Source organism: Podospora pseudocomata (assembly GCF_035222375.1).
Source record: "Podospora pseudocomata strain CBS 415.72m chromosome 2 map unlocalized CBS415.72m_2, whole genome shotgun sequence".
NCBI lineage: Eukaryota > Fungi > Ascomycota > Sordariomycetes > Sordariales > Podosporaceae > Podospora > Podospora pseudocomata.
This window is the reverse complement of record NW_026946365.1, coordinates 1280057-1306141: the sequence shown is the minus strand read 5'-3', so window position 1 is coordinate 1306141 and position 26085 is coordinate 1280057. Positions and strand designations below refer to the sequence as shown.

The 26085-nt window shown below is 52.3% G+C and overlaps 6 protein-coding genes and 1 non-coding gene across 7 annotated transcripts; 5 read left to right on the top strand and 2 right to left on the bottom strand.

The window, feature by feature from the left end:
* Positions 1 to 67: 67 nt before the first annotated feature.
* CYM1 (Mitochondrial presequence protease) lies at positions 68 to 3592 on the top strand. Its single transcript, XM_062887155.1, has 2 exons — positions 68 to 684; positions 746 to 3592. Exons 1-2 carry the CDS (start codon positions 398 to 400, stop codon positions 3492 to 3494), a joined length of 3036 nt encoding a protein of 1011 aa, XP_062746944.1. The 5' UTR covers positions 68 to 397; the 3' UTR covers positions 3495 to 3592.
* Positions 3593 to 5126: 1534 nt separating this feature from the next.
* SPE1 (Ornithine decarboxylase) lies at positions 5127 to 7849 on the top strand. The gene is made up of 2 exons (XM_062887154.1): positions 5127 to 6442; positions 6501 to 7849. Exons 1-2 carry the CDS (start codon positions 6118 to 6120, stop codon positions 7589 to 7591), a joined length of 1416 nt encoding a protein of 471 aa, XP_062746943.1. The 5' UTR covers positions 5127 to 6117; the 3' UTR covers positions 7592 to 7849.
* A 1701-nt stretch (positions 7850 to 9550) lies between these two features.
* Positions 9551 to 10978, top strand: PRS5_1 (ribose-phosphate pyrophosphokinase; the record flags this gene model as incomplete). Its single annotated transcript, XM_062887153.1, has 1 exon — positions 9551 to 10978. The coding sequence occupies one exon, from the start codon at positions 9551 to 9553 to the stop codon at positions 10976 to 10978; it is 1428 nt and encodes a 475-aa protein (XP_062746942.1).
* A 204-nt stretch (positions 10979 to 11182) lies between these two features.
* QC762_202630 (uncharacterized protein) lies at positions 11183 to 13560 on the bottom strand. The gene is made up of 2 exons (XM_062887151.1): positions 12036 to 13560; positions 11183 to 11968 (listed from the first exon to the last, which is right to left on the bottom strand). Exons 1-2 carry the CDS (start codon positions 12782 to 12784, stop codon positions 11452 to 11454), a joined length of 1266 nt encoding a protein of 421 aa, XP_062746941.1. The 5' UTR covers positions 12785 to 13560; the 3' UTR covers positions 11183 to 11451.
* Positions 13561 to 13804: 244 nt separating this feature from the next.
* naa20 (N-alpha-acetyltransferase 20) lies at positions 13805 to 14496 on the top strand (the record flags this gene model as incomplete). The annotated part of the gene is made up of 2 exons (XM_062887150.1): positions 13805 to 14036; positions 14093 to 14496. The coding sequence occupies exons 1-2, from the start codon at positions 13868 to 13870 to the stop codon at positions 14494 to 14496; spliced, it is 573 nt and encodes a 190-aa protein (XP_062746940.1). The 5' UTR covers positions 13805 to 13867.
* A 1242-nt stretch (positions 14497 to 15738) lies between these two features.
* Positions 15739 to 16986, top strand: QC762_202610 (uncharacterized protein; the record flags this gene model as incomplete). Its single annotated transcript, XM_062887149.1, has 1 exon — positions 15739 to 16986. A coding segment is annotated over one exon (1248 nt), but the record flags the coding sequence as incomplete, so codon positions are not given.
* An 853-nt stretch (positions 16987 to 17839) lies between these two features.
* QC762_0033470 lies at positions 17840 to 17910 on the bottom strand. Its single transcript has one exon. It is a non-coding gene; the product is annotated as a tRNA-OTHER (tRNA).
* Between the last annotated feature and the right edge of the window lie 8175 nt (positions 17911 to 26085).

Below are 26085 nucleotides of genomic sequence, written 5' to 3'. Positions count from 1 at the left end.
AACAGTGGAGCTCGTCCTCGCTGTGCCTCGCCTGCCTCGCTGTAACTCGGGACGTTAACCCGCCCGACTCAGCGGTCCCACGTGTTGCGAGTCGGGCCGTTGAGCGATATACTAGTACCTCTCCCATCTCCCAAACTGCAGTAGTAACTACTGTTCCTTGCTAACAATTTTCCAACGCGCCACGCCCAACGGGATGGTTCAATTTCTGAATTTCCATCATTGAACCATTTGATTCCATCAAATCGATCACATCGACGACAACCCCCAAATCCCGACTCCAGGACAGCCGCAGGTCTGCTGTCAACGCACAGCTTCACACCTACCTGAGCTGGAAAACCCGGCCGGTCCGCTGCATCCGCCTCATAATATCGAACGACGACTGTAACAACCTGGAAGCATGCTTCGCAACACGGTCAAACGCAGCGCAAAGGCTGCCACGGAGCTCTCGCAGCTTCCCAAGATCGGCGAGAAACTTCACGGCTTCACACTTTTGCGGACGAAGCATGTGCCAGAGCTGGAACTGACGGCACTGCACCTGCGGCACGACAAGACGGGTGCCGAACACCTCCATATTGCGCGAGACGACAGCAACAATGTCTTCTCAATCGGTTTCAAGACCAACCCACCGGATGACACCGGTGTCCCGCATATCCTGGAGCACACCACGCTCTGTGGTAGTGAAAAGTGTGTAGCTGGCCACTCTATTCAACATCTATCTCGCTGGAGCTAGGCTAACTGGGTAAAGATATCCCATTCGTGACCCATTCTTCAAGATGCTCCCACGCACCCTCTCCAACTTCATGAACGCTTTTACGGCCTCGGACCACACATTCTACCCCTTCGCCACGACCAACGCCCAGGATTACAAGAACCTCATGTCGGTTTACCTAGATGCCACACTGCGCCCTCTGCTCAAGAAGTCCGACTTTACCCAGGAAGGGTGGCGCATTGGACCGGAGAACCCCCAGGCTCTGGCTTCGGGTGAGGCGCAAGCTAAGCCTGAGGATAAGAAGCTTGTGTTCAAGGGTGTCGTGTATAACGAGATGAAGGGCCAGATGTCTGATGCTGGTTATCTGTTCTACATCCGCTTCCAAGACCACATCTTCCCGGATATTAACAATTCGGGTGGTGATCCTCAAAAAATCACCGACTTGACGTATGAGCAACTCAAGCAGTTCCATGCTGAGCACTACCACCCGAGCAATGCCAAGATCTTCACATATGGTGATATGCCTCTGGCAGATCACTTGCGGGAGGTTGACGCTCAGCTTGGTGCTTTTGAGGCTATCAGAGGTGATTTGGCCAACCACAGGCCTATCGACCTGAGCTCCGGCCCAAGAGAAGTCAAGCTCTATGGACCCATTGACCCCCTGGTGGACCCCAGCAAGCAATTCAAGACTTCTGTTTCTTGGGTCCTCGGCGACACTTCCGATGTAGTAGAGTCCTTCTCTCTCTCCTTGATCTCGGCGCTGCTCACGGATGGCTATGGCTCGCCGCTTTACAAGGGGCTCATTGAGAGTGGCCTCGGCACCGATTGGAGTCCCAACACCGGTTACGACAGTTCGGCCAAGGTTGGAATCTTCTCTATCGGTCTGACTGGTGTCCAGGAAGCCGATGTTCCCAAGCTCAAGACGGCCGTGCAGGATATCCTCCGTCAAATGCGGGATAAGGGCTTTGAGCGGTCCAAGATTGATGGCTACCTGCACCAGCTGGAATTGGGTCTGAAGCACAAGACAGCTAATTTTGGCATGTCTCTCCTGCACCGTCTCAAGCCCAAGTGGTTTACGGGAGTCGACCCTTTTGATTCGTTGTCTTGGAATGACACCCTCGCTGCCTTTGAGGAGCGTTACGCCAAGGGCGGTTACCTTGAGGGCTTGATGGAGAAGTACCTGTTGAATGACAACACTCTCACATTCACAATGGCCCCATCTCCCGTGTTTGCCCAGGAACTCGCCAAGGAGGAGGAATTCAGGCTGAAGGGCAAGATCGCCCAGGCCGCCGAGTCTGCCGGTGGCGAAGAGCAGGCCCAGAAGGCGTTTGAAACACAGGAGTTGGCTTTGCTGAGTGAGCAAGGAAAGTCCAACACTGAAGATCTCAGCTGCCTCCCAAGCGTACATGTCAAGGACATTCCACGATCGAAAGAGCCTGTTGGGCTCAGGAACGAGACTGTCGAGAAGGTCAAACTTCAGTTGCGGGAAGCGCCCACAAACGGCCTTACATACTTCCGGGCGATCAACACGTTGGAGAACCTGCCAGATGAGCTTCGGCAGCTTATTCCTCTCTTTACTGACTCTATCATGCGTCTTGGTACCAAGGACATGACAATGGAGCAGTTGGAGGATCTGATGAAGTTGAAAACTGGCGGCGTGTCGGTGGGCTATCACACAGCCTCGAACCCGTTGGACTTCAAGCAGGCGAGCGAGGGTCTTATTTTCACAGGCATGGCCCTGGACAGAAATGTTCCCGTCATGTTTGATCTGCTTCGCAAGCTGATGGTCGAGACCAACTTTGACAGCCCAGACGCCGCCCCGCAGATCCGGCAGCTTCTCCAGGCTGGTGCTGATGGCGTTGTCAACGACATTGCCTCTTCTGGTCATGCCTATGCCCGCAGAGCAGCTGAAGCGGGCTTGTCGTGGGATGCTTTCATTCGGGAGCAGGTCAGCGGTTTGTCGCAAGTCAAGTTGATAACGAGCCTGGCAAGTCGGCCTGAATCGGACCAGCTCGTCGATGTGATCGACAAGTTGAAGCAGATCCAGCAGTTTGCTCTTGCAGGGAACATTCGGGCTTCGATCACTTGTGATACTGAAAGCGTCAGCAACAACACTGCCGCTCTGTCCAAGTTCCTGGGTTCAGTGCCCCAAAAGCCTGCCACTTTCCCCGCCAGGCCAGCGACCCAGTTTGCGAGAAACATCAAATCGTTCTACCCCCTGCCATATCAGGTTTACTATGGCGCGCTCGCTCTGCCGACAGTCTCCTACACATCGCCTGACAATGCTCCGCTCCAGGTGCTCTCGTCGCTCTTGACTCACAAGCATCTGCATCACGAGATTCGCGAAAAGGGAGGCGCCTACGGTGGCGGTGCATATTCCCGAGCCCTAGACGGCATCTTTGGCTTTTACTCGTACCGCGACCCCAACCCGGTCAACACGATCAACATCATGCGCAGTGCCGGACAATGGGCTGTTGACAAGAAGTGGTCAGACCGGGACCTGGAGGACGCCAAGATTTCCATCTTCCAAGGCGTCGATGCGCCCCGGGCTGTCAACGAGGAGGGCATGAGCAACTTCCTGTACGGAATCACCGAGGAGATGAAGCAGAAGAGGCGCGAGCAGCTTCTCGATGTCTCCAAGGATCAAGTGCGCGAGGTGGCTCAGAAGTATATTGTTGGCGCGTTCGAGAAGCAAGCCGAGCGGCTTGTCTTCCTTGGTGAGAAGCGGGACTTTGTCGACGACTTTTGGACCGTCAACGAGATGGACATTGGCGGGTCTGCTTAAGCAGTTTTCGACGGCCTGCAGTTTGTATTTTTACTGTACAACATGAACGATGATACCCTTCTCTGATAGCCAGCTGGTGTACATGAATCATTTGCGACATTTTCTAGGTCCTGTGCCTGATGACTTGTGTTCATCAGCCTTCTCTAGCATTTTCTCATGCTTCCAATTCAGTTATCTTCTCCCACCCTACCTACACATACACACGCGTTTAGATACGATACTCCTCACTGCTTCACGCAATAGCTATGAGGCCACAAACCAACGCAAGATCAAAGGACCAGAGTAAGACCTGGCGCCGCGAGCTCGTTCTTTCAGAACCGCCTTCCACAGCTTTGGACTTGCGGACTAAAGAACAGAGTACATTTTAATATTTTTCATTTTGAGGTTTGAAGTTGCCCCTGACTCTTGTGGTTACTTTTTTTTTCTTGCCCCGCCTACGTCACGTTCACGCAGGTACCTGTCTGTGGTTGCTACGTTTCTCAATGGGGTGGTTCAAATGCGGCTCAGCTCCGAGTGGCTGTTTATCTTTTTTTTACTTTCACATGAGTCAAATGCATTGGTCGTCTCCCGTTGGCTTCCAGTTGGCTGCACGGGGGGAGCATATCGGCGCAGGGACAGTCGGCAAGACCAATGAAGGGTCTGAGTCCTTTCCTGCGGGGAACCAGAAGTAAGTGTGCCAAGAGGATACGTGCAGCTCGTCGACGACATTGGCCAGATCTACATGGGATGGCTGTGGGCTGCTGGTATCAAAACCTTGGGGTGGGTGAGAAAAGTTGCTCGTGGGAGAATGCTGTACCTAAACTCTTCAGTCACTCCTTAGCCAAGATAGCCGCCGGATGCAAAGACAATGAATGCCAGAGAGAGCAAAAGCAGGCTGATTGATGGTGCGGGATTTTTGCTGGCTCCAGTGTACTCCTACTTTCTCCTCTTTCCCCGGCCATGGACTCTCTCGATACAGAACGAAAAGATATCGGCGATGGGTTGCATGCTGGAACGTGACCAACGGTGCAATGGGCCCGCATAACACCACAAGCGTCCGCTAACGAGCGGAGAAGGGATGGAACTTGGGCATCGAAACTGGCTCGCTGACCGCAAGTTGCGGATCGAGTGATGGCACGCCACCGGGCCAGGAGACCACCCACCATCTCATGAGTTGTGATTGCACTGGGCCAGGAGACGGCGGCCTCGGCCAGATATCCGGCATAACGAGCGTCAGCAACACCGGACGGCGGCCTGGCCTCGCATTGTAGATAGGTAGCTAGGTATGCTGCTGTAGTACAGCAGAGCACGGCATCTTTGCCGCGGGGACACTTGAAGGGAAGTTGATGGAATTGCGCGGCCACCTCAGGTGCGATATGATGTTTTGCCAAAGACGGCAGGTGAGTTTATCTAGGTAGGTCACAGGAAGATGGTTGCCCGAGGGTCCTTAGGGTTTCTATAGACACCATCTGTCATCTATAGGCGGTGTCTCGAAATATCTGGGACCGGTGGAAAAAAAGGTGGTGCCCTCTTTGGAGTTTTTTTTTTTTTTGTTGTGGGCTTTGCCAAATCCAAATCAAGGATCGAGGCACAGCCATCCATCGAAAATGCCCCACCAAAGCACCTGCCTCCCGCCCACTCTGCGCCCCTCCATTATTAAGAAGCTCAACGCCAGCTTCCAAACCTTCCACCCCCGTCCTTGAACCTCTTCCCCTTTCCCACGATTTTCCCTTTGCCAACTGTCCTCCTTCCTCAACACATCATCGACCTTGGCATCAATTGCTACACTGGACAACTCCTGCACTTACTGCGTTCGCGCACCCATCACCTCCCAAGTAAGTGCAAATTTTTCACCTCGCCGCGGCTATGCGGATAGATATCGGCGCACGACCGCTGGGAGCTCCCGCTCGTGACAATGACCGCAAGCGACCGTGCTGGGTTGGGCTCTATCCCACCCACTCGGCCTCGTGGCATGCGTCATGTCTCAGACCTGGGATGGATGGCTTTCTGAAGAGCTTCCAGCTGGGTTGCTCGGTGTTAATTGTTTATATCCGTAGGAGTTTTCACACATGCTGACGCGCATCCTGCCTCACAGAAACAGCTAGCGATATCCATCGCTACGCCTGACTGCCTTTGGTCTTCTCAAAGGCACCCAAGCTCAATACGGCTTCCTTGGCCGTAGACTTTGTCTCAGACCAAGATTTCAGCCTTCGACAAACCTTTCACATCATCAACTCCCTGCCACCCCCTGCTGAAGTCGCGTAAGGAACTCGAGCTCTCCCTGTTCGACTCCTTGTTCAACCAAGCCCCCCACGATACCAACAACAACCAGCTGCCGCATAGGACGAGTTGTGCGGTTCTTCCTCTGACGGAGGAAGAGTCGACGAAGCCTCGTCAGACCTTTGAGGGACCAGTCTGCTACCCACACCGACCTCCCTAATACTCGCTTGAGCACCCCGTGCTATCACATCGCCTTTTATCTACTACCCAAAAAACATACTCTGAGCTTTCGATAAACTCGATATAGAGCTCATCACCCACCCACGCTCGAGATCACGAGAACATCTCTAATATTCTACCCACCCGCCGCCGCTACCCACCACCTAATTCTTCTCGACCGCTCACCCCCGTTACGATCCCGGATATGGTTATGCCAACTTTGCTCGCCGATCGCTTCGTATCACTCGATTATACGGAATTAACGAATAATCATGTCTTTTTAAAGAGCTGCAACAATGGCTACTTTGAGCAACACAACCATCACCATTTAGGTGAACACCACCACCACCATGAGGGTCCTACCGCCAAGGAGCTGATTGGCAATGCCCTCCGCCAGCGCGTGGAGAGCATTGACCACGAGGACTGCGAGCCCGGAGAGGAGGACACCTTCTTTGTGGCCGACCTCGGTGAGGTCTACCGCCAGCACCTCCGCTGGAAGATGAACTTGCCTCGCGTCAAGCCCTTCTATGGTAAGTGGTTTGTCATGGAGAAGATGAGAGAAAAACAGGACGCTAACATACGCAATAGCCGTCAAGTGCAACCCAGACCCTATGCTCCTCAAGTTGCTGGCTGCCCTTGGCAATGGCTTCGATTGCGCCTCCAAGGCCGAGATTGAGCAGGTCCTCCGCATGGGAGTTGACCCCTCCCGCATCATCTATGCTCAGCCCTGCAAGACCAACTCGTATGTGCGCTACGTTGCCCAGCAGGGCGTGCGTGCCATGACCTTTGACAATGCCGACGAGCTTCGCAAGATTGCCCGCTTCTACCCCGAGGCCGAGCTTTATCTGCGCATCCTTACCGACGACACGTCGTCCCTTTGCCGCCTCAGCATGAAGTTTGGCGCCTCGCTCGACTCGACTGATGGTCTTTTGGCCTTGGCCCGCGACTTGAACCTTAACGTCGTGGGTGTCAGCTTTCACGTTGGCTCTGGCGCTTCGGACCCCAGCGCTTTCTTGAAGGCCGTCCGTGACTCTCACATGGTCTTTCAGCAGGCTGCCTCTTGTGGCTTTTCGCTCAAGACTCTGGACGTCGGCGGTGGCTTCTGCGCCGACAACACCTTTGAGCAGATGGCTGGTGTTCTCCGTGAAGCTCTCGACGAGTACTTCCCCGCTCACAGCGGTATCAACTTGATTGCTGAACCCGGCCGTTTCTACGCCTCGGCTGCCTACACTTTGGCCTGCAACGTCATTGCCCGCCGCACCATCCAGGACACCGCCTTGATTAACAACGGCACCACGACTCCCGACCCCAGCTACATGCTATATGTCAACGATGGTCTGTATGGCAACTTCAGCAGCATCATGTTTGATCACCAGCACCCCGAGGCCAAGGTGCTCCGCGCCGGCGGCCAGACTCTGTATGACACCCCCGCCGCCAACGGTATGGACGACCGCAGCGGAGTGGAGTACAGCATCTGGGGCCCGACCTGCGACGGCATCGATCGCATCACCGAAAGCATCCGCTTCCCTGTTGTCCTGGACGTTGGTGACTGGCTCTACTTTGAGGACATGGGTGCCTACACCAAATGCTCTGCCACTACTTTCAACGGCTTTTCCAACGAGCACGACGTCATCTACGTGTGCAGTGAGCCCGGTGCCAAGGCTCTTTTGGACTTGTAGCTTGGAAGTTACGAGATAGTTGAGTAATGGTATTGAGATTTTTTCATCAAGAGGGTGGATTTTCACTTTTTTTGTTGGCTGCTTGCAGCCTACCACAACAGCGCTGCGTTCAGAGAGGAAGAACAATGATAACAAAAGGGGGTTGATTTTGACATTGCTTTTCGCTTCGTTTTGATCGGTTATAGATGAACTCTTTGATAAGACAATAGATTTTGTCCCAACTTTCTTGTCAGACTTTGCATGTGTGTTTGTACTTTGAGGTGCCTCTATGTATGTTGTTTGAATGCCGTTCCTCCTGATGAGTCAAAAAGGAGGTGGCAAGTGGCAACAATCCGGCTGCTCACCAGCCACGCTGTCCTGATCTTCGTAGTGGCGGTGGTGACGCACAGACGATTTGCATTCAGTGGGAGGATTTGCAAGCGTGCACAGGCCACCTGGGATGCCTTCTGGCAGCCTATAAATTGTCGACTTGCCTGCCAGAATTTGATCGATTTTTTCTTTCCTTCCTCGCCCTTCGGGGCATTTGGTCAATTTGAAACGATACAGAGAAGATTAGCATGGCCCCTGCACTAAGGATGACACGCTACTCAAAGAGACGCTACCAATTTTTTCACTGTTTTCATGGTCTGAGAGGCTGTGTGATGGGGAAGAAATGTTTCGGAAGAAGGTTGTGGTTTGAGAGAAGGTTAGGAGTCTTGGGCGGTTTGTTTGATCGCTTTGATATTTGATGATTTAAAATGGTGGATAGTTCTGCAATTCTGCTGCCCTCATGAGATGTTGTTTTCGGTGATTGAAAGTCGCTTTGAATACTGTCAACACGTGCCAATGGTTTCTGTCCATTGAGTCGAGCACACGAGTGATCATCACCAACCTGGTTAGCAAATTGAAGGAATACCAAAACATGGGTCGCGTGATGCCTCTCTTTTCAAGACAGGCGCGGGGGTGTCACAGCATTTTGATGTGTCACTTGTTGCTGTTTTCGACAAGTTGATCATGAGACCATTTGTTTAATCCGGGGACACTGTCACTATTGTTGTCTATTTCTTTGGAAAGGTTCGTGAGGTCAGATACACGTGTGGCTGTCGCAGCCATTCATTGGTGTTGGGACCTCTTGTGTCTAGGAGCTGTCTGATTGCGGAAGGGCTGGTATGACGTCACTGGGTGGGAGGCGGCGGATAAGGGAATTTTGGATAGCTATTGGGATGGGATGGGATAATTCTTCGGTGAGTGTGGATGGAAAGGTTTGGTTTCAAGTTTTTGGGGAAAACTAAAGAAGATAGTGGTATGTAAGAGGGGTCAGATAGGTAGATGGATATATATAAGATCTACGGCTCGGGAATCTCGCAGCGGGAGAGCTACAGAATGTGCCGGATTCCGCTATCGACAATTCCATCCATAAGAGAGAGAAGGACATTCGGCCAGACGCGGGTTAAAGTCCTTAAAGAACATTAGACGGTGGTTTTTGGGCTGCTGGACAATTATATGCAGAGGGCAAATCCCCATTCCGGTCACACGACCGACGAATTGACAAGCAGTTGTTGTGTCACGGTCACAGTTTTACATCTTCCGGGGGTACATATCCGTGGTGGTGTTTGTACGACATTGACAAGACGGCACAGGACGGGATCTTTGGACCCTTTATATTCGACCACCTACCTGTACCCTTTGACGATAACCACCGCAGCAACGAACGGAACATCAGGTTCCTGCCAAGCAGGTTGTCCTACCCCAAAGGACACAAAGCTACAGTATTCGGTGTGAGGGAGGGACAATACAACAAGCGGAAGAAGAGGGTGTTGTCGTGGGTGCCCAATTGTCAGATCACACTTTACACCACATATCAACCCCTGACATCGTCGCCGCCGCCGTGTTTGAGCTTCACCTTGACAAAGAAATGGGCTAGCTCCCATCATCGCCCTTTCTCACCTCCAGAACCAACAACACTACCTACCTTCTTACATGACACGCAAAACCTCCTCCAACATGGTCCGCAACATCTCCATCCTCTCAGGCAACTCCCACCCCTCCCTCGCCCTCTCTATCTGCAACTACCTCTCCATCTCCCCCTCCGAGCGCATCCTCTGCAAGTTCTCCTCTGGCGAGTCCCGCTGCGAAATCCAAGACTCCGTCCGAGGGAAAGACGTCTACATCATCCAATCGTTTGGCGTGGGGGAGGATCCAAACTACAAAGTCAATGACTACCTCATGGAAGTCTGCATCATGATCGCGGCGTGCAAAGGCGGGAGCGCAAGGAGGGTAACTGCCGTGTTACCACTGTTTCCATACAGTCGACAGCCCGACCTGGCTTTCTCCAAGGCAGGGGCACCGCTTCGTGGGGATAAAGGAATGGTGGTAGACGGCGAGGGAAAAGCGGGATCTGGGAAAGCAGGAGCGTACACCTTTGAAAGCGTCCCCGTCACCCCCCACCCAAATATAGCTCGCACAGCAGGGTTGGGCAGCAAAGGGTTAGACATGACCGATGTCGTCGGTCGAGTAACCAACAGCAATAACAACACCGGAGGAGTGGGATACCGAGGCGGCACCCCCTCCGGAATCCAAACCCCCCCTTTACAACTCATCACCTACGGAACAGGCAACAACAACAACAACAACACCTTCCCACCACCTCCCCCGGGGCAATTTACAACCCACGACTACGAAAACCCCTCCCTCATGCTCTCCCTCCACCCCCCCAAACCAAACTACAAACAATGGATGGCCCAATCCGGCTCCCTGGTCGCCGACCTCCTAACCTGCTCAGGCACAGACCGCATCCTAACCTGCGACCTCCACGAGCAAACCTACCAAGGCTTCTTCGACATCCCCGTCGACAACCTCCACGCCCGCCCCTTTTTGTGCAAATACATCTCCCAGCACATCCTCCCCACCACCAATTCCGTAACAATCATCTCCCCCGACGCAGGCGGGGCAAAGCGCGCCACCGCCATCGCAGACGTGTTGAACCTCCCATTCGCCCTGATCCACAAAGAGAGGCGACACCCCAAGTTCACTCCCGGGAAGAATAGCGCCAAAGCGACGATGATGCTTGTGGGGGAGGTAAAAGGACGGACGTGCTTGTTGGTTGATGATTTGGTTGACACGGGGAATACCATCACCAGAGCGGCCAAGCTGTTGAAACGGGAGGGGGCCGAGAGGGTGGTGGCTGTGGTTACGCATGGGGTTTTCTCGGGGGATGCGCTGGAGCGGATCGAGAGTAGCGCCCTCGACAAGGTGGTGGTGACCAACACGGTTGACCAGACGGCGCATTTGAGGAGTTGTGGCAAGGTCGAGGTGCTGGATGTGAGCGGCGTGTTTGGGGAGGCGGTTAGGAGGGTGCACTTTGGGGAGAGCCTTGCTGGGTTGTTTGAGGGGGAAGGGATGTTGTAGTGCGGCAACTCGAGAAGAAGGGCTGGGTTGGAAAAGCTGGGTTGATTTAGGGAAAAAGGAAAGATGATGATACCCATTTTGGTACGAGAAAAAACATTGGATCCTTGTGTACGAGGTTGGATGTGCTTGGAATAGTTGTCTCGAACAAAACAATTCTCCCGTCATGATTTCACGGGTCTAACATCGAATTTGGAGAGAAAGACCCTGCAGCAAAAAAGGGTACGTAAATACGTTTTTGTCTCCTGTATATATAAGTATGTAATGTCCACTTGTGGGAATCCGATATCTGTCTAAGTACTTGCCGCCATGAACCAACCAACCAACCAACCTACCCACCCACCCAGCCAAACCAAAACCCAACCAAACCAATATATGCATAAAATCCAAACCAACCCTCCCTCCCCCTCCCGCGAAATGTCTTCCCTCAACCAAACACAACAACACCGCAAACATGTCAGAATCTTGCCTCAAATTTAAGCTTGGCCCATCTCTTCTGCTCTGGCCAACTCCACCAGCCTCTCCCTCCAGCCTTCACATACCTTCTCAAACCCGCCCACTACTTCACCACACACATTCGCACATTCCCTTCGCTCTAATCTCTCACCCCACTTCCCCTTTGCTAGCCACCTCTCCCCTTCCTCTCTCAGCTCCTCATCATGCTTGATCTCCGCCACGAGATCTTTTGCCGACTTTAACCTTCTTGTGGCAATATTGGTGGTTTGCCTTGACATGTGAATCGTGTCGCTCAGATAGTTGAGCGTATTCACCAGATCCGTCGTCAGGCTGTGAAGCGAGGATAATGACTGGAGAGCGGTTGTCGAAGGCCGGGGCATGAGTTCCGAAAGACTGATGAGCATCGGCAACAGCTCTTCGATAGCCTCCGGATCTGGTGGTGCTACCAGGGGCGACAAGAGCGGGAAGGAGAGGTTGTGCATTTGTCTGTTTTGATGGCTCAGGTGAGTTGTCACGGCCGAGTGGGCGGTTATTAACCTGGTGAAAAAGAGCATTGTTAGCGTTTGAAAATATCCAGGTCGGAGGATGATTGGGAAGAAAATACCTAGTGGCACCACCCTCCACACCCGCTTGACTGCCCAAATCCCGCAGCCCTTCAGTAACCCTCTGAAATGTCCCATCCAACGGCCCTCCCGTCTTCTCTGTCCCCCGTCTCGCCAGACTTTCCACCTCATCCATTTTCTCTATTAAGCGTGGTGGCATCCCGCCATTGTCGAGGTCGCTCTCGCTGCCATATTCACTGCCGTCATATGCGCTGCCTTTTCTCCTGTGCCCGTGCTTCCCGCTGGGCGAGGGTACACCCAGACTGTTATTCCTCAACCTGTGTGGGAGACTGCTTCCTCGTGATGGGCTGTGCTCTACATCGACACCGCTATCCCGCACCTGCTGGCCACCTTTCTGGTCCAGGTCTGTGTCATCCGTATCCTCGAAATTAGTTCCCGGTGTTTTGTGTGGACTGTTTCCGCGGGTGGTTATCTGGCTTTTCTGTAGTTCGTTGTCGTCGTCGTACTCTCCCTCCGGGACATCCTCGTCGTAGTCGTCATAGTCATCGTAGTCATCGTCAAGCCCGGCCAACTCATCGGCCAGGTTGCCAAGGCCGTTGCCACCGCCATCACCGTTCATCATTCCCAAATCCATATCAGACGAGGCGAAACCGTTGCGGAGGGGTGTCCCGGGGCGGTCGGCGAAGGAGGAGGCTTTGGACTGGCGGCGCTCGCGGGAGGGAGAGTACGAAGTGGTTTGGCTGAGATCGAGAGATGGATGCCGGGAATGGCGCGGTGTGTACGACGCCATTTTGGAAGACTATCTGCGCGCGAGATTGCGCGCTTTGGGAGTCTGGAGTTGCGGTTATGACCGAGCAGGGTGAAGCTGATCGTAATGTCGGTCTGGGCTTGTGCTATCAGACGCTGCTATCGATTGCTTGTCCCCGCAGCCAGGGTTTCGATACGATTAAGTCTGAAATGGGTTGGCTCAACAGTGACAGGAAGAGTTCCTCAAAGTTCGCTTTCCGACTGCTGGAAGGAAAAATCCGGGAGGATGACACAAAGTATTCTATATCAAAATGCGTGGTCTATAGTTGGGGTCGTGCGGGCCCAGTAGGGTGTTCGGTGGACTCGTCGTTGGGCAAAAAGTAGTGCTTAATACCTATGGAGGTCAGGTGTTCGGCGTTTTGTCAAGGGACAGCTGATGAGAGGAGCTTCGCATGAACCTCGTAGCTGCTTCACGTCCAAATCTGCTTCTCAGAAAGGTTGCATAAATTTTGGTTCTGTCTGCCGTCGGCCGAGTGCTGACGAGGGGAAGGGTGCCGGGGGTTCGTGGGATTGTAGGATGTCGGTGGTCCGAGACCGGTACGTAATCGCTATCTTGGTGAGCCTGATATCAGCGGTGTGAGTGTTAAGAACCAAGGTACTCTATCTCTGCCAGGAAACGGGCTTCGGCATTGGTTTTTGCTTGGGCAGTTTTTTAGTGGGTGCAGGAGGGATACCCTGGATGCTGAAGCGGTAACAACTGCGATATCAGAAACCAAAGTGCTTGAAATGAAGTCGATGATAGCAGCAGCCAAGGTTAAGTTTCATCAGTCTCTCCTTTGACTCAGGCGAGGTAGGTACCTGACAAGACGTCGCCAGGGGTTTGTGCCACAGTGCGTGCGGGTGTTGCGGGATGCTGCAGGACAACCCCAACAGCCAATCAAAGGTCGTTATTTTCCCCTTTGGGCGTTCAGCTGGCCTAACAGAGTTCCAGGTAAGTCACGCAGAATACTGTTAGTAGGTCACTGAACATTGGATTGTGAACTGCCCAGCCATTGTCAACTTTGACGCCAACATCAAAGCTCCCCACCATCTATCGAAGCTCAAATTTCACAAAACCTCGACAGTCATGGCCAACTTTCGCCGGTTCAGGCCTGATGACCTGAACAAGCTATCAAAATGCAACCTGGATCCTCTCACAGAGACATATGAACTGTCCTTCTATCTTCAGTATTACGCAAAATGGCCATCACTCTTCCAGGTTGCTGAAGACGAGAATGGAAACATTATCGGATACAGTGAGTTGAACCACGTACACAGTTTGAATCTGACTTGATACTGAAAAAATGCTTAGTAATGGGAAAGCTCGAGTCGTCTCCCGACGTCTACAAATTCTCAGAGCATTATCTTCCTTGGCACGCCCACATCACAGCCGTCACCGTGGCCCCTGAGGCTCGCCGACTTGGTATTGGCAAGCTCCTCACAGAGCAGCTCGAGGCCGCTGGTGATGCCGGAAACGCCTGGTTCGTCGACTTGTTTGTGCGCAAGACAAACTACAAGGCCATCAAATTCTATGAAAGCATGGGCTACAGTATTTTCAGGGTGGTCAAGGAGTACTATGGCGACCATTCAACCGACCCCACTCAGGACAGCGAGGATGCCTACGATATGCGAAAACCATTGAAGAGAGATGTCAAGAAAGAGCACATCAGGGCTGATGGGGAGAAGCATGAGATTGACCCAACCGACGTGTGGTGAGGTCTGAGATTATGCCACAGCATATCACCACACCACACCTCGATCTTATCCAAAGGATTGGGCTCTTTGACGAAAGCTCACGAGCAAGCCATGATACCCAACATTACCCCCGAGGACTCGCTGTCGGCATTCGAGAAACAACGTTTCCTCATTTATGCCGCCCTAAATGTTCCCGCATCAACATTGCGTGGTGAATGAGATGTAGTAGCAGTCACACGAGAGAGAGAGAGAGGAATGTAATGAAGTTTTATCAGAAGCCCTTGCATACATGTGAATGCAAGGAACAGCTGCAGCTTCCTAAGCCAATGCAGCTTTCGGTCTTTGTGTAACTTTTCCTGATGTGCTTCGGTGGATTATAACACACAGGCAATGTCGTGGCGCTGCCCTTAAGAAAATCTTCGATTTCGCAGATGGCAAACTAGGACTCTGAGTGGAAGAGATTCTTGATCATCGGTATGTTGAGCTTTTCAAGCCAAATATCAGAAAGTCAATAACTCAAATGAGCACTTCGCCCAGCTCTCTGCTTTGGTGCAACTCGAGGTCCAAAAGTCTTTATGGATGCCTCGACAGACCTTGCAACAAGCAGCTCAGGGAAATCGAACAAGTATCTCTTCGAGATCGAGATGTGCTAGGTCTGGGTTTGGGGTTTGCATACTTAGTCCAACCAGGCCCTTGGATTCACCAGCACTCGCATTGAGGTCGTGCAATATACACTTGGGCCACACTCGAGCACTGCCTACGCAAGCAATCTGCCAGATTTCCAGCAATACCCCTTCTTCTATCTCGGAATCAGGCAATTCCCCGATGTCCGACAAGATATCACGGCCGAGGTACTCACATACAGTACACCGAATTCTCTCTCTAGCTTTCCCAGCCTGCCTCAAGACGTCCGCTCGTGCCATCAAACCTTATGCATCACTCGGCCCAGACCCAATGGTCCTTCAACGGCGCCTGTTTGATCCCTCTAGCGCGCCTCTACCCAGCTTTTGAAACTGTAAACGAGCAAAGAAGCCATCTTCTCCAGATTCTGGAGTACATTAGCACACGATAGCGGCGGCCATCCACGTGGTTGATGGAGTTCATCTGCATGGGCACTGACTATCACAGCGCAAGGAAATAGCTTTGGACTCCCTGCTCCCACGAGCGGAGGTTTCGCAGGAATTACAAAAGGGGCAGCCGTGCTTGTCAAGCTGATACTGACAGACATTTGATCATGGTGCGGACTGATTACTTTCCGGGTATATGATAAACCACCACCTCGGCCAAGAAACAGCACAAATTTTGTCATCATCGTGCTCATCTGTATTCTTGTCCTCATCGTCCTACAGGCTGAGCCTCTGCCCGGTATCGACTACGGTCCCCTCCGCGGTATCGATCACCCACCTTGGTGATCTTCCGCTCGTAACAACCACAACAACACCACTACCCGCCAAAATGCTGGACCCCCTCTACGGCCTCGCCACCCTCTCCTCGTGGACACCCACCTTTGACCCCTCCAGCACCACAATCATCACCACCACCACCACCCTCCCCGAGCAGCGGGACCCCGCCATGCTGGACAACACCAGCAGCAGCTCCGACTGCTACTGGATCCGGCTCTTCCTCAAAGTATCCATCCTCTGCGGCTGGTTCAGCGAGCGAATCCGGTCCTACGCCCGGTTATGTCAAGAAGCCTGCCAAGAACACTCTGAAGAGCGCCGCCTCTGGACCCTCAACCCAAACCACCCCTCCTCTTCCCTTATCCCAATCCACTCCTCCTCCCTCCTCCGCCCCCTACCCAGAGGATCCCCAACAACCTTTCCCAAATTCCGCCTCCTCCCCGCCGAACTCAGACAGCAAATCTGGGCCGAAGCGCTCCCCAAATCACGCATCATGCTCCTCCAGCTCCCCAAGCAAAACAATCACATCTCCAACCTCACAGGCGATTGGCTGCACAAGTTTTCATCCCGTCCAAGAAGAGACACCACCACCACCACCACCACCACTCGTCTCGCCAGGGGTAGATCTTTTTCGTCTCGCGAAGGGGAGAAATACTCCTTCGCCACCACCTCGTCCTCCTACCCCTCTTCCAAATCCAACATCTTCACCTGCAGCACCCCTCCCCCGGTACTACTGTCTGTCTGCTCCGAATCGCGGCTTGCCGCGCTCAAGAGGTATCGTCTCGGACTTGCTCCACGTGGACACCCCCAGCCGAGGATCTACGTTGATCTTTCAACCGACGTCATTGGTTTGTCGAATGAGGTCATGTCGTCAACCTCTGGGAAGAATTTGATCAGGCTGACGCCGGATATGAGGCTTGTGAGGCATGTCTGCCTGGCTGGGCAGAACGCGGGGGGGTTCATGAGCTCGAGGGGGGCGCTGGTGTTGGATTCGGTGGAGAGCTTGCTGGTGGTGGAGAATGGGTTGTTTGGGAGCGGGATGGTGCCTAGGGTTGCGGGGCTGGATTGGGAGTATTGGGTTCGGTGGCAGTGCAGGAAGGGGTTGGCGAGGTTTGGGTTTGGGGGGGAGAGGTTTGGGGTGAGGGGGGGGGTTAGTACGAGGGAGACTTGGGAGGGGAAGGGGTTTGGGATGGGGGTAAGTGGTGAGTAAGATGCAATGTTTTTTTTTTTTTTTTTTTGGGGGTTATGATGATGGTTATGATATATGTGAATAAATGTTTGGGGTTATGAGGTGGGAGGGAGGGCCATGTATGGTGTGGAAGATGGGATGATGTTGGAGGAATGGGTTAGGATTGGATGAGGTTGGAGGCGGAATGAAGATGGTATGAGAGTGGAGGCCGGATGAGGATGTATTGAGTGTGTACTATGTGGTTGTGATGATTCAGGAGTGATGGGTGAGGTCATGGTTTCCGATTATGGGATCAGGAGTAATGGAGTTCTGCAAAAGGGAAAGAGGTAGATTGACGATAGATGATTAGGCAAATAGAGTCGAAGAACTAATATACCGAGAGTAATAACTAATTAACTGTAAGAAAAGAGCAAGAGCGCGGTCAATGACAGTGAGATGTCGAGCATGAAGGAAAGACAGACGGATGTTGAAACCCAGAGATATCCTGCCATTACCCCATGCCCTACGAAGATATCTCACTCACACAGAGCTCAGGTTTACATTAATTCGTCATCTTCTCTAGTCTTGTGGTCAGGTGAAGAAGAGACTGCTTTAAATTCTTCAAGATCATGGCGGTTGAGTGGCTCTTCGGAGCATATCAATCTAAGGTTTACAATGACCCGGATATCTCGACGCCACCACGCCCCATTTCCCACACCAACAGAACCTAAAACCCACTTCGCAAGACCCAACCCAGCCCCAGTATATGGTTCCAATTTCCAAAAAGCGTTTGCGTGGCGTGGTAGTATAGCGGTTATTACACTCCCGAGTTAGAGCGAAGACCCAGGTTCGACTCCTGGCTCGCCACACAGCGTTTGATTTTCTCAGGGATAAGCGTTGACAGCGTCTGTTCTTTTTGCCTTGTCTTGACAGACATCAAATCTTGAGCTGACTGGACCTCTATGGTCTTGACCACCATCTCCCAGTTACATCTCTTTTTACATGACCTGGCAAGAATGCAGGGTCATTTGGTCCAGTTGAGCATTGCACACTAAATGGCAACAGTGATAGATGAGGTGCTGAGATTCTCTAAAGATATAAATCTGAGATTATCCCAAGGCCCTAACATTCAAGAGGGAAGGCGGGTCCAAGGCCTCACTTCCAGGTGTGCCGGCGATGCCATCAAGCATGGGAAGGAGCGAGGCTGCCTCAGCGGAAGGTGCCAAGGCATTTTCATCCATTGATGAACGCTCCTTCCGTCACTTGAGAGAAGCTAGGCGGATGCACAGGAAGGTGCGTTGTAGGCCTCATTTTCCAAGCAATGAGAAGTTTGCTGGAAGGAGCGAGGTAACTTCAGAGCAAGAAAGCAAGAGCGATCCCGTGTCGATGCCTTTCCTTTCCTTGACCTCTCTCTGTAGGGTCTCCAGGCTGTAATATTGAGGTCGGGAACCTGGACACAGCACACCCCAACATCTCCGAAAAGTACCTCTCGTCTTGCTTTCACACCCTACCTCGCAGCTCTCTTTTTTTGCAATCTTCCAGTTTGTCGAGGTTCTCTGAAGCCTTGCCGCGATCAGCACCGGCCCATCCACCAGTGGCCTCCCTTCCCTTCATCTACCACGATCATCAGCAATCGACACTCAACCCATCACCAACTCATGACCACAAAATTGCGCCGTCCTCAATTCTCAGCTGCCACGAAGCTATTAAGACGTTCGGCATACTGCCCTTTTGGGACAGTCTCGACAATCGATTTACCCAGCATAGCTGAAGCAGCAAAGTGCAACCAAACTTGCTCGAGCAACGACAGCCAACCAATCCACTTTTGTGAACTTCTTCACCCCTATTCATCTTATTACAGACCACCAAACATCAGCACAACGCCATAAATACTCCCCCATCAGCGTTTGTAAGCGATTACACCAGGCTACCTTATCACTGCTCACCAATATAGCGATATCCCACCATTTTGAAAGGTCGTTTTCCATTCGGCCAGCGCCATGTAATTGGTCCCTAGTATCCATATCATGCAACGACAGCAAGGCTTCTTCGGATACTTGCACCTTTCTCAAGCTCAGACCGCGGAACCGGCGTCATGATCCGAGAGACAAGAATGTCAGGTATCATCTGCCGTCCGTAGAGTCGGGAGGAGCTGCCTTATGGGTAGGATTCTGAGTCATTTCTCTGTCCTGGCGTGATACCGATACCTTCCAGTCTCTCTCATCCCAAGCCTGGCGGTGTACACTATCTCCCAAGTGGCCTTCACTACCGCAGCGACTGAATGGAGATCTTGACTTCAGTATTTGCATGGCAGCTGGTGCCAACGCGGTGCTCATGCCGTTGCTGCACAAACGACAGCGGCTCATCGGGCGCAACGGCACAACTCACTGCAAGGTGGTGAATCTTGATATGGTGGCGGGCTGATGTGGTGTCGTCGTAGAACAAAGATTGGAGTGGTTCTCACTTCCATTAAGGGCGAAGAAGTGCGCGGGTGCAAGCTTCCTCGTTGCTACCGAATTCTACAATCACGCCTTCTTCATGTTGCGTCTCTTTACGTATCTTCGACTTCTGATTATCATGCTCTTTGCTGACAGCGACAGAATCCCCTCATGTTCTACACTTGATTCGTGGACATAAACTCCGCCTGGAATCGGAAAGAGACGAACAAACATCCAGCAGTAGGCCAATAGCGGTCTTGTCCCTCACGTTTGAGGGCTAGTAAATTGCCACCAAGGCAATGTACAACTCAGAGTACATCTAGGAAGGTGAGCATCCCAGGAGTATGACAGCATCAGCACTCTTCGAACGTGTTGTTCGCATAGGACCCGAGTGTTGGACACTTGAGACCGCCTTCGACCTGGATTCTCTGGTAGCATCGCTTTGTACTCACGCATAGCCTTTACCTCCCCCTTTCCCGAGGAGAAGTACTACCCAGCAAGACTGATCAGATAAGGAATGTCCAACCGAGACTAGAAAGCCCAGAGGGGAAACAGGTTCGTCGACTCCTCCTCTTCGTCGATCCGGCCACTCGGGTTGACGAGAATTGTCAGAATGGATGTGTAGTACATACTCAATCCTCTGACATACTCTGAATCAAAAGTTCCCAAGTTCCAGTTCGTTCCCGCTTGCCGGACTCAACCGTTGCAGTGTCAGCCTTTGCGGATGGTGTGTTGGACAAGAACCTCCTCCCTACTTCCCCGGAAGCCCGGCCTGTCCGGCAATTCAGGTGGTAGTCGGGGTCCAGAACGAGGCCAGCGGGCGCGAAAGGGGGGACTGGGGGCTAGCTGACCGTTTTACGCCGTTATTCTACAGCTGGGACTGGAATGGCCTGGGTCGATCGAGACGCCACGGCGTTCTTTCTGTCCCCGGGTCTAATATGCGGACTTTACTGGGTCGATGAAGGACAAGAGGTGAGTAACCTGGGCGAAGAGAAAACGAGAACTGTTTGCTTGTCGTGCTCGCTAACCGAGCCCACAACCTGCATACTCTTAGATGCAGTCAGGATGAGTTGTCAATAAAAGCTGGAAGCGTATCGCCGGCCATTCCACCTTTTCTCGGCTGCAGTACCGGCCATGACATGTTGCTGGCGACTATGGATGCCCTTCTATCCCTTACTTCGCCGTTTACATGATCACGATATCCCATTATCCTATCGCTTCTCGGAATTTTGTGTCTGCCTATCAATAGACCGGTCACCCGCTCAACATCTACTCAAGCTTTATGTGTCTCATAACGGTTCCGAGAGCACGGTACGTACTTGAATCTCAGACCGCGGGTGTCGATGACGCCTAACATTCCGGATATGCTCACTCTTGCATTCAAACAATGCTCATTGTCGTCAACTGTCTCACTCCCAGACCTAACCTGCCTACGCGAGCTTCACCAGATGCGAGTGTGGGTGGCAAAAGTGCACTTGAAAGACGATATTCCGCCATCAAGCTCCAGCTGCCGCCCAGCCTGGCCTCAGGGGAAGCAGGCCAAGAGAATATCTCCAAATAAGACCCCATTATTTATTTCATCAAACGAGGCAGGAAGAGAGACATGCAGGAAGCAGGATGATGTCCCGCTTTGGGATCCGGCACCCCTCTTCTCGGAAAGGAATTTTGGGGGGGAGGAAGAGGTGGGTGGTCAGGAAATCGATGTCCTTTCAGGTCTTGTTGACCGTTCCCGGTGACCAGTAGCCCGCCCGGCAGGGGATCAAACACGAAAGCGAAGCGCTGCCGCTGGAATAGATTAAGATATGGTGGTTGCAGGAGCCACGTCAGAGGAGAGGATGTCCAAAATAGGTGACGGTTTTGCTGGTTTGCTGGGCTAGAAGAGAAAAAATCCTGCTTTTTCGTCAACACACATGATCTTGTTTGGGAAAGAACACGGGCAGTTTTCCCATCGTTTTCCGAGGAGAATGACAGAGGGAATACAAGCATTGTAACAGTCCGTCCAGCTGAGAACTTGGGACAGCTGGAATTGGACTACCGCCCACAGCTCTCAAGTTCAGCTGTAGCCTGGCCATAGGGGGGTATTTCCTCAACAGGTCTCCCCCGGCCTCGGGCTTTAGCTTTTTTGCGAGCCTCAGAAAACCGAAAAGCCCACCACCGTTTTTTTTGTCTCACCACCACCCACATGTGGTACAGAATACAACAAGTGAGATCCTCTTCGTGAGACTTTTGGCTTTTGTTCTGTTCTTCTCCTCGGTGTCTCTTTTACCGACGACCGTTGACCTCTCAAGCCACTTTGGAACACAACACACACACAGAGAGAGAAAAAAATGTCTCGGAGCTTGTTTTTTTTGGGTTCTCGAAGCGGGGATGTACCCAGGTGTTGTGTGTTTGTCGGTGAATAATAGGAGCAGCTACCAATAGGAAGGAGACTACCAGTTCTTTCCTGTCTCACTTGCTTTTCTTTCCCCAACGGCGGGCGTTTGAAAAGGATCGAGGCAAGAGAAGGGAGGTTATCTGGGTCAAGACAGGCATATAATGCCTTGGCTTTCACCGAGTTGTTGTATATACATCATGAAGAGACAAAAGAAAACCATGGGAAGCCGTTGTTGACTTGGAATAGGTAAGGTAGGTGGGTATCTCAGTCTCTGTTCCGCATGCCCGAGGTCATGGTTTAACTGACCCAACCCAGCTCGGCCGATTCAGACTTTTTTTTCGTCACATCCCAACATGGCAGTAAAACGAAGAAATTCTTTGCAGGAAGAGACAGACGGACAGCAGAATCGGTGATGTGAACGCTTTCGTCACTGCTTGTAGATGCGGCGGCGGGTTTGACACCCCTGTCCAGCTCAACAAACCCCCGATCGACTGGCTGGTAATCATTGTTCCCGTTGCATTTTTGCCAATCTGCATTTCAACTTGCTTTGCATTTTCACATTCCGGGCTGGACATTTTTACTGCTAGTCATCCCCAGCCGTGTTTGCCGTTCGATATGTATTTTGTCCTGCCGGTATGACGTTGAATAAAATGGCTGGGGGTATAAGTTACAGTACATACGGTACCTATATCCACATACCGAGGCTCAACCAACCTCTTGTAAATGCAGGTGGTAGCGGGAAGGACAAGAGAGAAACTTGGTGCCGGGTTTGTACTATTGAACCCTGGGGGCGGGGGGAGGGGGATTTTGTCCACTTATTTTCTTCCCGCTACTATTTCGAGAATACATACATATCCAACGTGCAGTGTTACATTCGTAGAGAGGGAATAACTGTCTGAGGGGATGTTCCGTACATGAATAGTAGTGTACCATATAGGTAGGTAGGTAAACATCCCGTCCCGTTTATTAACCTGAGAATTCTAGGGTTTTGGAACGTCGGCCGGGAGGATATCCGAATTATTGAGAGATTTGACGTCCCAATGTTGTGCGCGCAACGCTTGCTGGAGCATAGAACTCTGGAGAGGTTTTAAGTGGTGGTGATGATATTGATGATGATGATGATGATGATGATGATGATGATGTCGAACGAAAAAGAGAAAGAGGTGTTACAGTGTCGTCCAAAAGGGGTGAAACATATCAGCATTTCACTCCTCTCTCTCACCCACCTCAGAAAATATAACATACACAAACAAAATACTCCCAAAAAGACACACAAACCTCAAACATACCACAAAACAAACCCCCTCCCCTACCCCCATATCCATATCCATAGCTATCCACTCCCCCCCAACAACAATCACCAATCCATCTCTCCATGCTCCCATCCAAAACGGCAAGTCCATCCTACAAAATGGCGTCGCAAAGCCTCAGCTGAACCGTTCGCTAGCGATTACCAATACCAGTTAGTCCCCCTCACCAGGGGCCCCCTGGGCAACCAAAAGACAAGAGAAAACGCCACCTTGAAGATCCCTCCGACATGATTGGACCCGACGCTGTGTGACAACGGTTTTTTGCGTTACTCTTTTGCGTCAACGCTAGGACGAATCGCTTCTTCCCCCCCTCTGAAGAAAAAATAAAATAAAAGGTCGCCGAGTCGGGCTTTAGCCACATTGCGGAGTAGGGTGGTGCCCGAGCCGCTGGGACAGACTTGCAGCTACGGGGGGAGGGAGGGGATGATCATGAGGAGGAGGGTGGTGGGCATTCGATTTCGGGGCGCTGCCAGACATCCGGGGGCCCGGTTCGTCGGTTGACCCTCCTCCTTCTTTCCCCTCCAGCCAACGGGGAGGTGAGCCTTATCTTCCAGCTGGAGGCGGCTAGGAGCCCGAGGGGATGGGGCGTGTGGCGGGTGTGGCTGGTGAAGAGAGGGTGAAGGATGAGGTACGTATCTACATATCATCTGAACGGTGATGGTGACGGCGGTGGGGCTACCGGCTGGATCTCTGTAAGCAATACCGGCTGCTTGCATGCCGTTGTGAAATAAAAAGACCCCTCGGGAGCGCGGATACCGCAAGACAAGGGTATTATTTTCCCTGCTGCTTGTGGTATCTAGATGGAAAGAAAAAAGCCCTTGGGAACATCGCTCAGTGTGTGTGAGATGACTGTATTCCACCTTGCTGGCGAATAAGATAGCGAGTAATTGCGAGGTTGCTACACTACGCACGGGAAGATCATGCAAGCCAGCAACAAGGAAAAATGACAAGTCCACCGCTCGTACAGAGGTCCAAGATATTTGACCCCTCTCCCCACGATCTGGGAGCCTCGTTGGTATACGAAACCAAGGTCTGTGTCTGGAGTATCGCAACATCGGGGGATACCAAACGAGAAGAGGGGCAAGGATAGGTGTCTTGGCGTGCTTGGCGGTTTTTGCATCGTGTGTGTGTGTCTGAGGGAGAAAGAGATGCGATACCACGGTAGCAAGGGCCCCCGTTGAACCGCCCAGCTGACCACCCGAGAGATTTGCAAGGACGATGTGTCCAATCTTGGCGGATTGCTGCGCTGTCTACTCTGACGTTGTGAGGAGGAACTTTGTAGTTGCAGCGAGAGCTTGACGAAGCGGAGACGTTCAAACATGCGGGAAGTTGCTTCGGGTCCGTTTCACCCGCACGCCTACCCGAACGGTTGGGTTTTACAGACAGTACAGTACTGTACTGATATCAGATCAGATCATCAAAGGCTGTTACTTGCCTATGAAGACGACGGCAGCAGCGGCAGCGGCAGCTGTTACAGCGTCACAGCATATTGGTTTGCAGTTCAAAGGGTTTTCTGGTGCTACCGGCGCGCAAATCTTCGGAAGTTTGTCGTTCGGGCCATCGGGGTGTCCTCGCATCGCATCATGGTTCGTTCCCAAGTTGGCGGGAAAGGTGCTAATGTGCTGCACGGATGATATTCTCCTATAATCGTACATACATAGCCTGGTGTCGCTTGTGTGAGGGTTGTGTGTGAAGAGTATCAGTCCATGTACAACCCCCGCGCCCAGAGCTATAACTGGCAGCCGTTATACCCCAAAGATTTAATTATAGCGGTGTGGAAGACACCTTGTGGTGTGGTATGGTACGGGATTGGGGACTGCCAGTGGGTTCGGTTCGCTTGCGGTATGTGATAAACGAGGTGTCGTCGCTCTGCTTATCCGAATCAGAAAGGTGAAACATGGACAACCAGAGAGGCTCTGCCAAACATACTTCCAGAGACTTGCCAGACCAACAACTTATTATTTGCGCAGATAATCGACATTCCCCTCGGGATCTGCATATCATATCACCGCCATCGCCGTTCCTCCTGATGTTGTGCGAGGTGATTCGATAACGGAGGGGGGTTGTCAGGGCAGATCTCGAGCAACTGACGATCGCCGGTCCGTGCCATCCCTCCTCCAGTACTGGTCCCAAAGACTGCTCGAATGTGGTGGGTGGGCTGGAGTCGCGGCGATCTGGTTTCCCGTCTGGGTCAGAAGAAGACTGCTCGGGAGAGTGCCGCGGTCGCTGCCGTCTGATTGCTGGATGTAACGTCAGGAACGAGGTTCAAACCAGCGCCGAGAGGCTACGAAGCTACGTTGGAGGATAGAGCAGAAAGCTACACTAAGCGCCGTTGCAAAGTCCATGCACCCCTACCCCCTTCCAATGCATTTAGCCGGTCGGGTACCCAAGTGGATGGGTCGCTGAAGAAAAGCCACCCGCTCAGGATCAGCACAGACCGGCTCGCTGGGATTTGAAGCTTAACCCCAGATCTCGGCCGCTACCATTTGACAGCAACAGTACCATCGACTGGCGACCGACTTGCGGTTTTCACCCCTTTTTAGCGAAGAGCCCCTCCCTTGGATATCAAGCTTCAGGAGCGTCTTTCTGAATCAGTAAGCGAAAAGAATACCACCCACTGGCGCTCACAACAGATAGGACCCCTCGCCCATATTTGCTACATGCTGGCCCTATATCATATCAGCCCTCAAATAATTCCAACGGGAATTATTGCGCACCTGAGGAGTCCGACGATCTGGTTCACCGGGTTGGCTAATCATGGGAGCTAGCCACTGGCGCGCCCCAGCAGCTTGGGACGAGGCCGTCATGGGGATGACGAGGGATGCTACCCAGCAATCCCATTTGCTCGACACTTGTTTCTTTTTCGCTGTCTCGAGTGTTTGATCACGTTGTCACCGCCATCTCAGCCGTTGAGGAATGA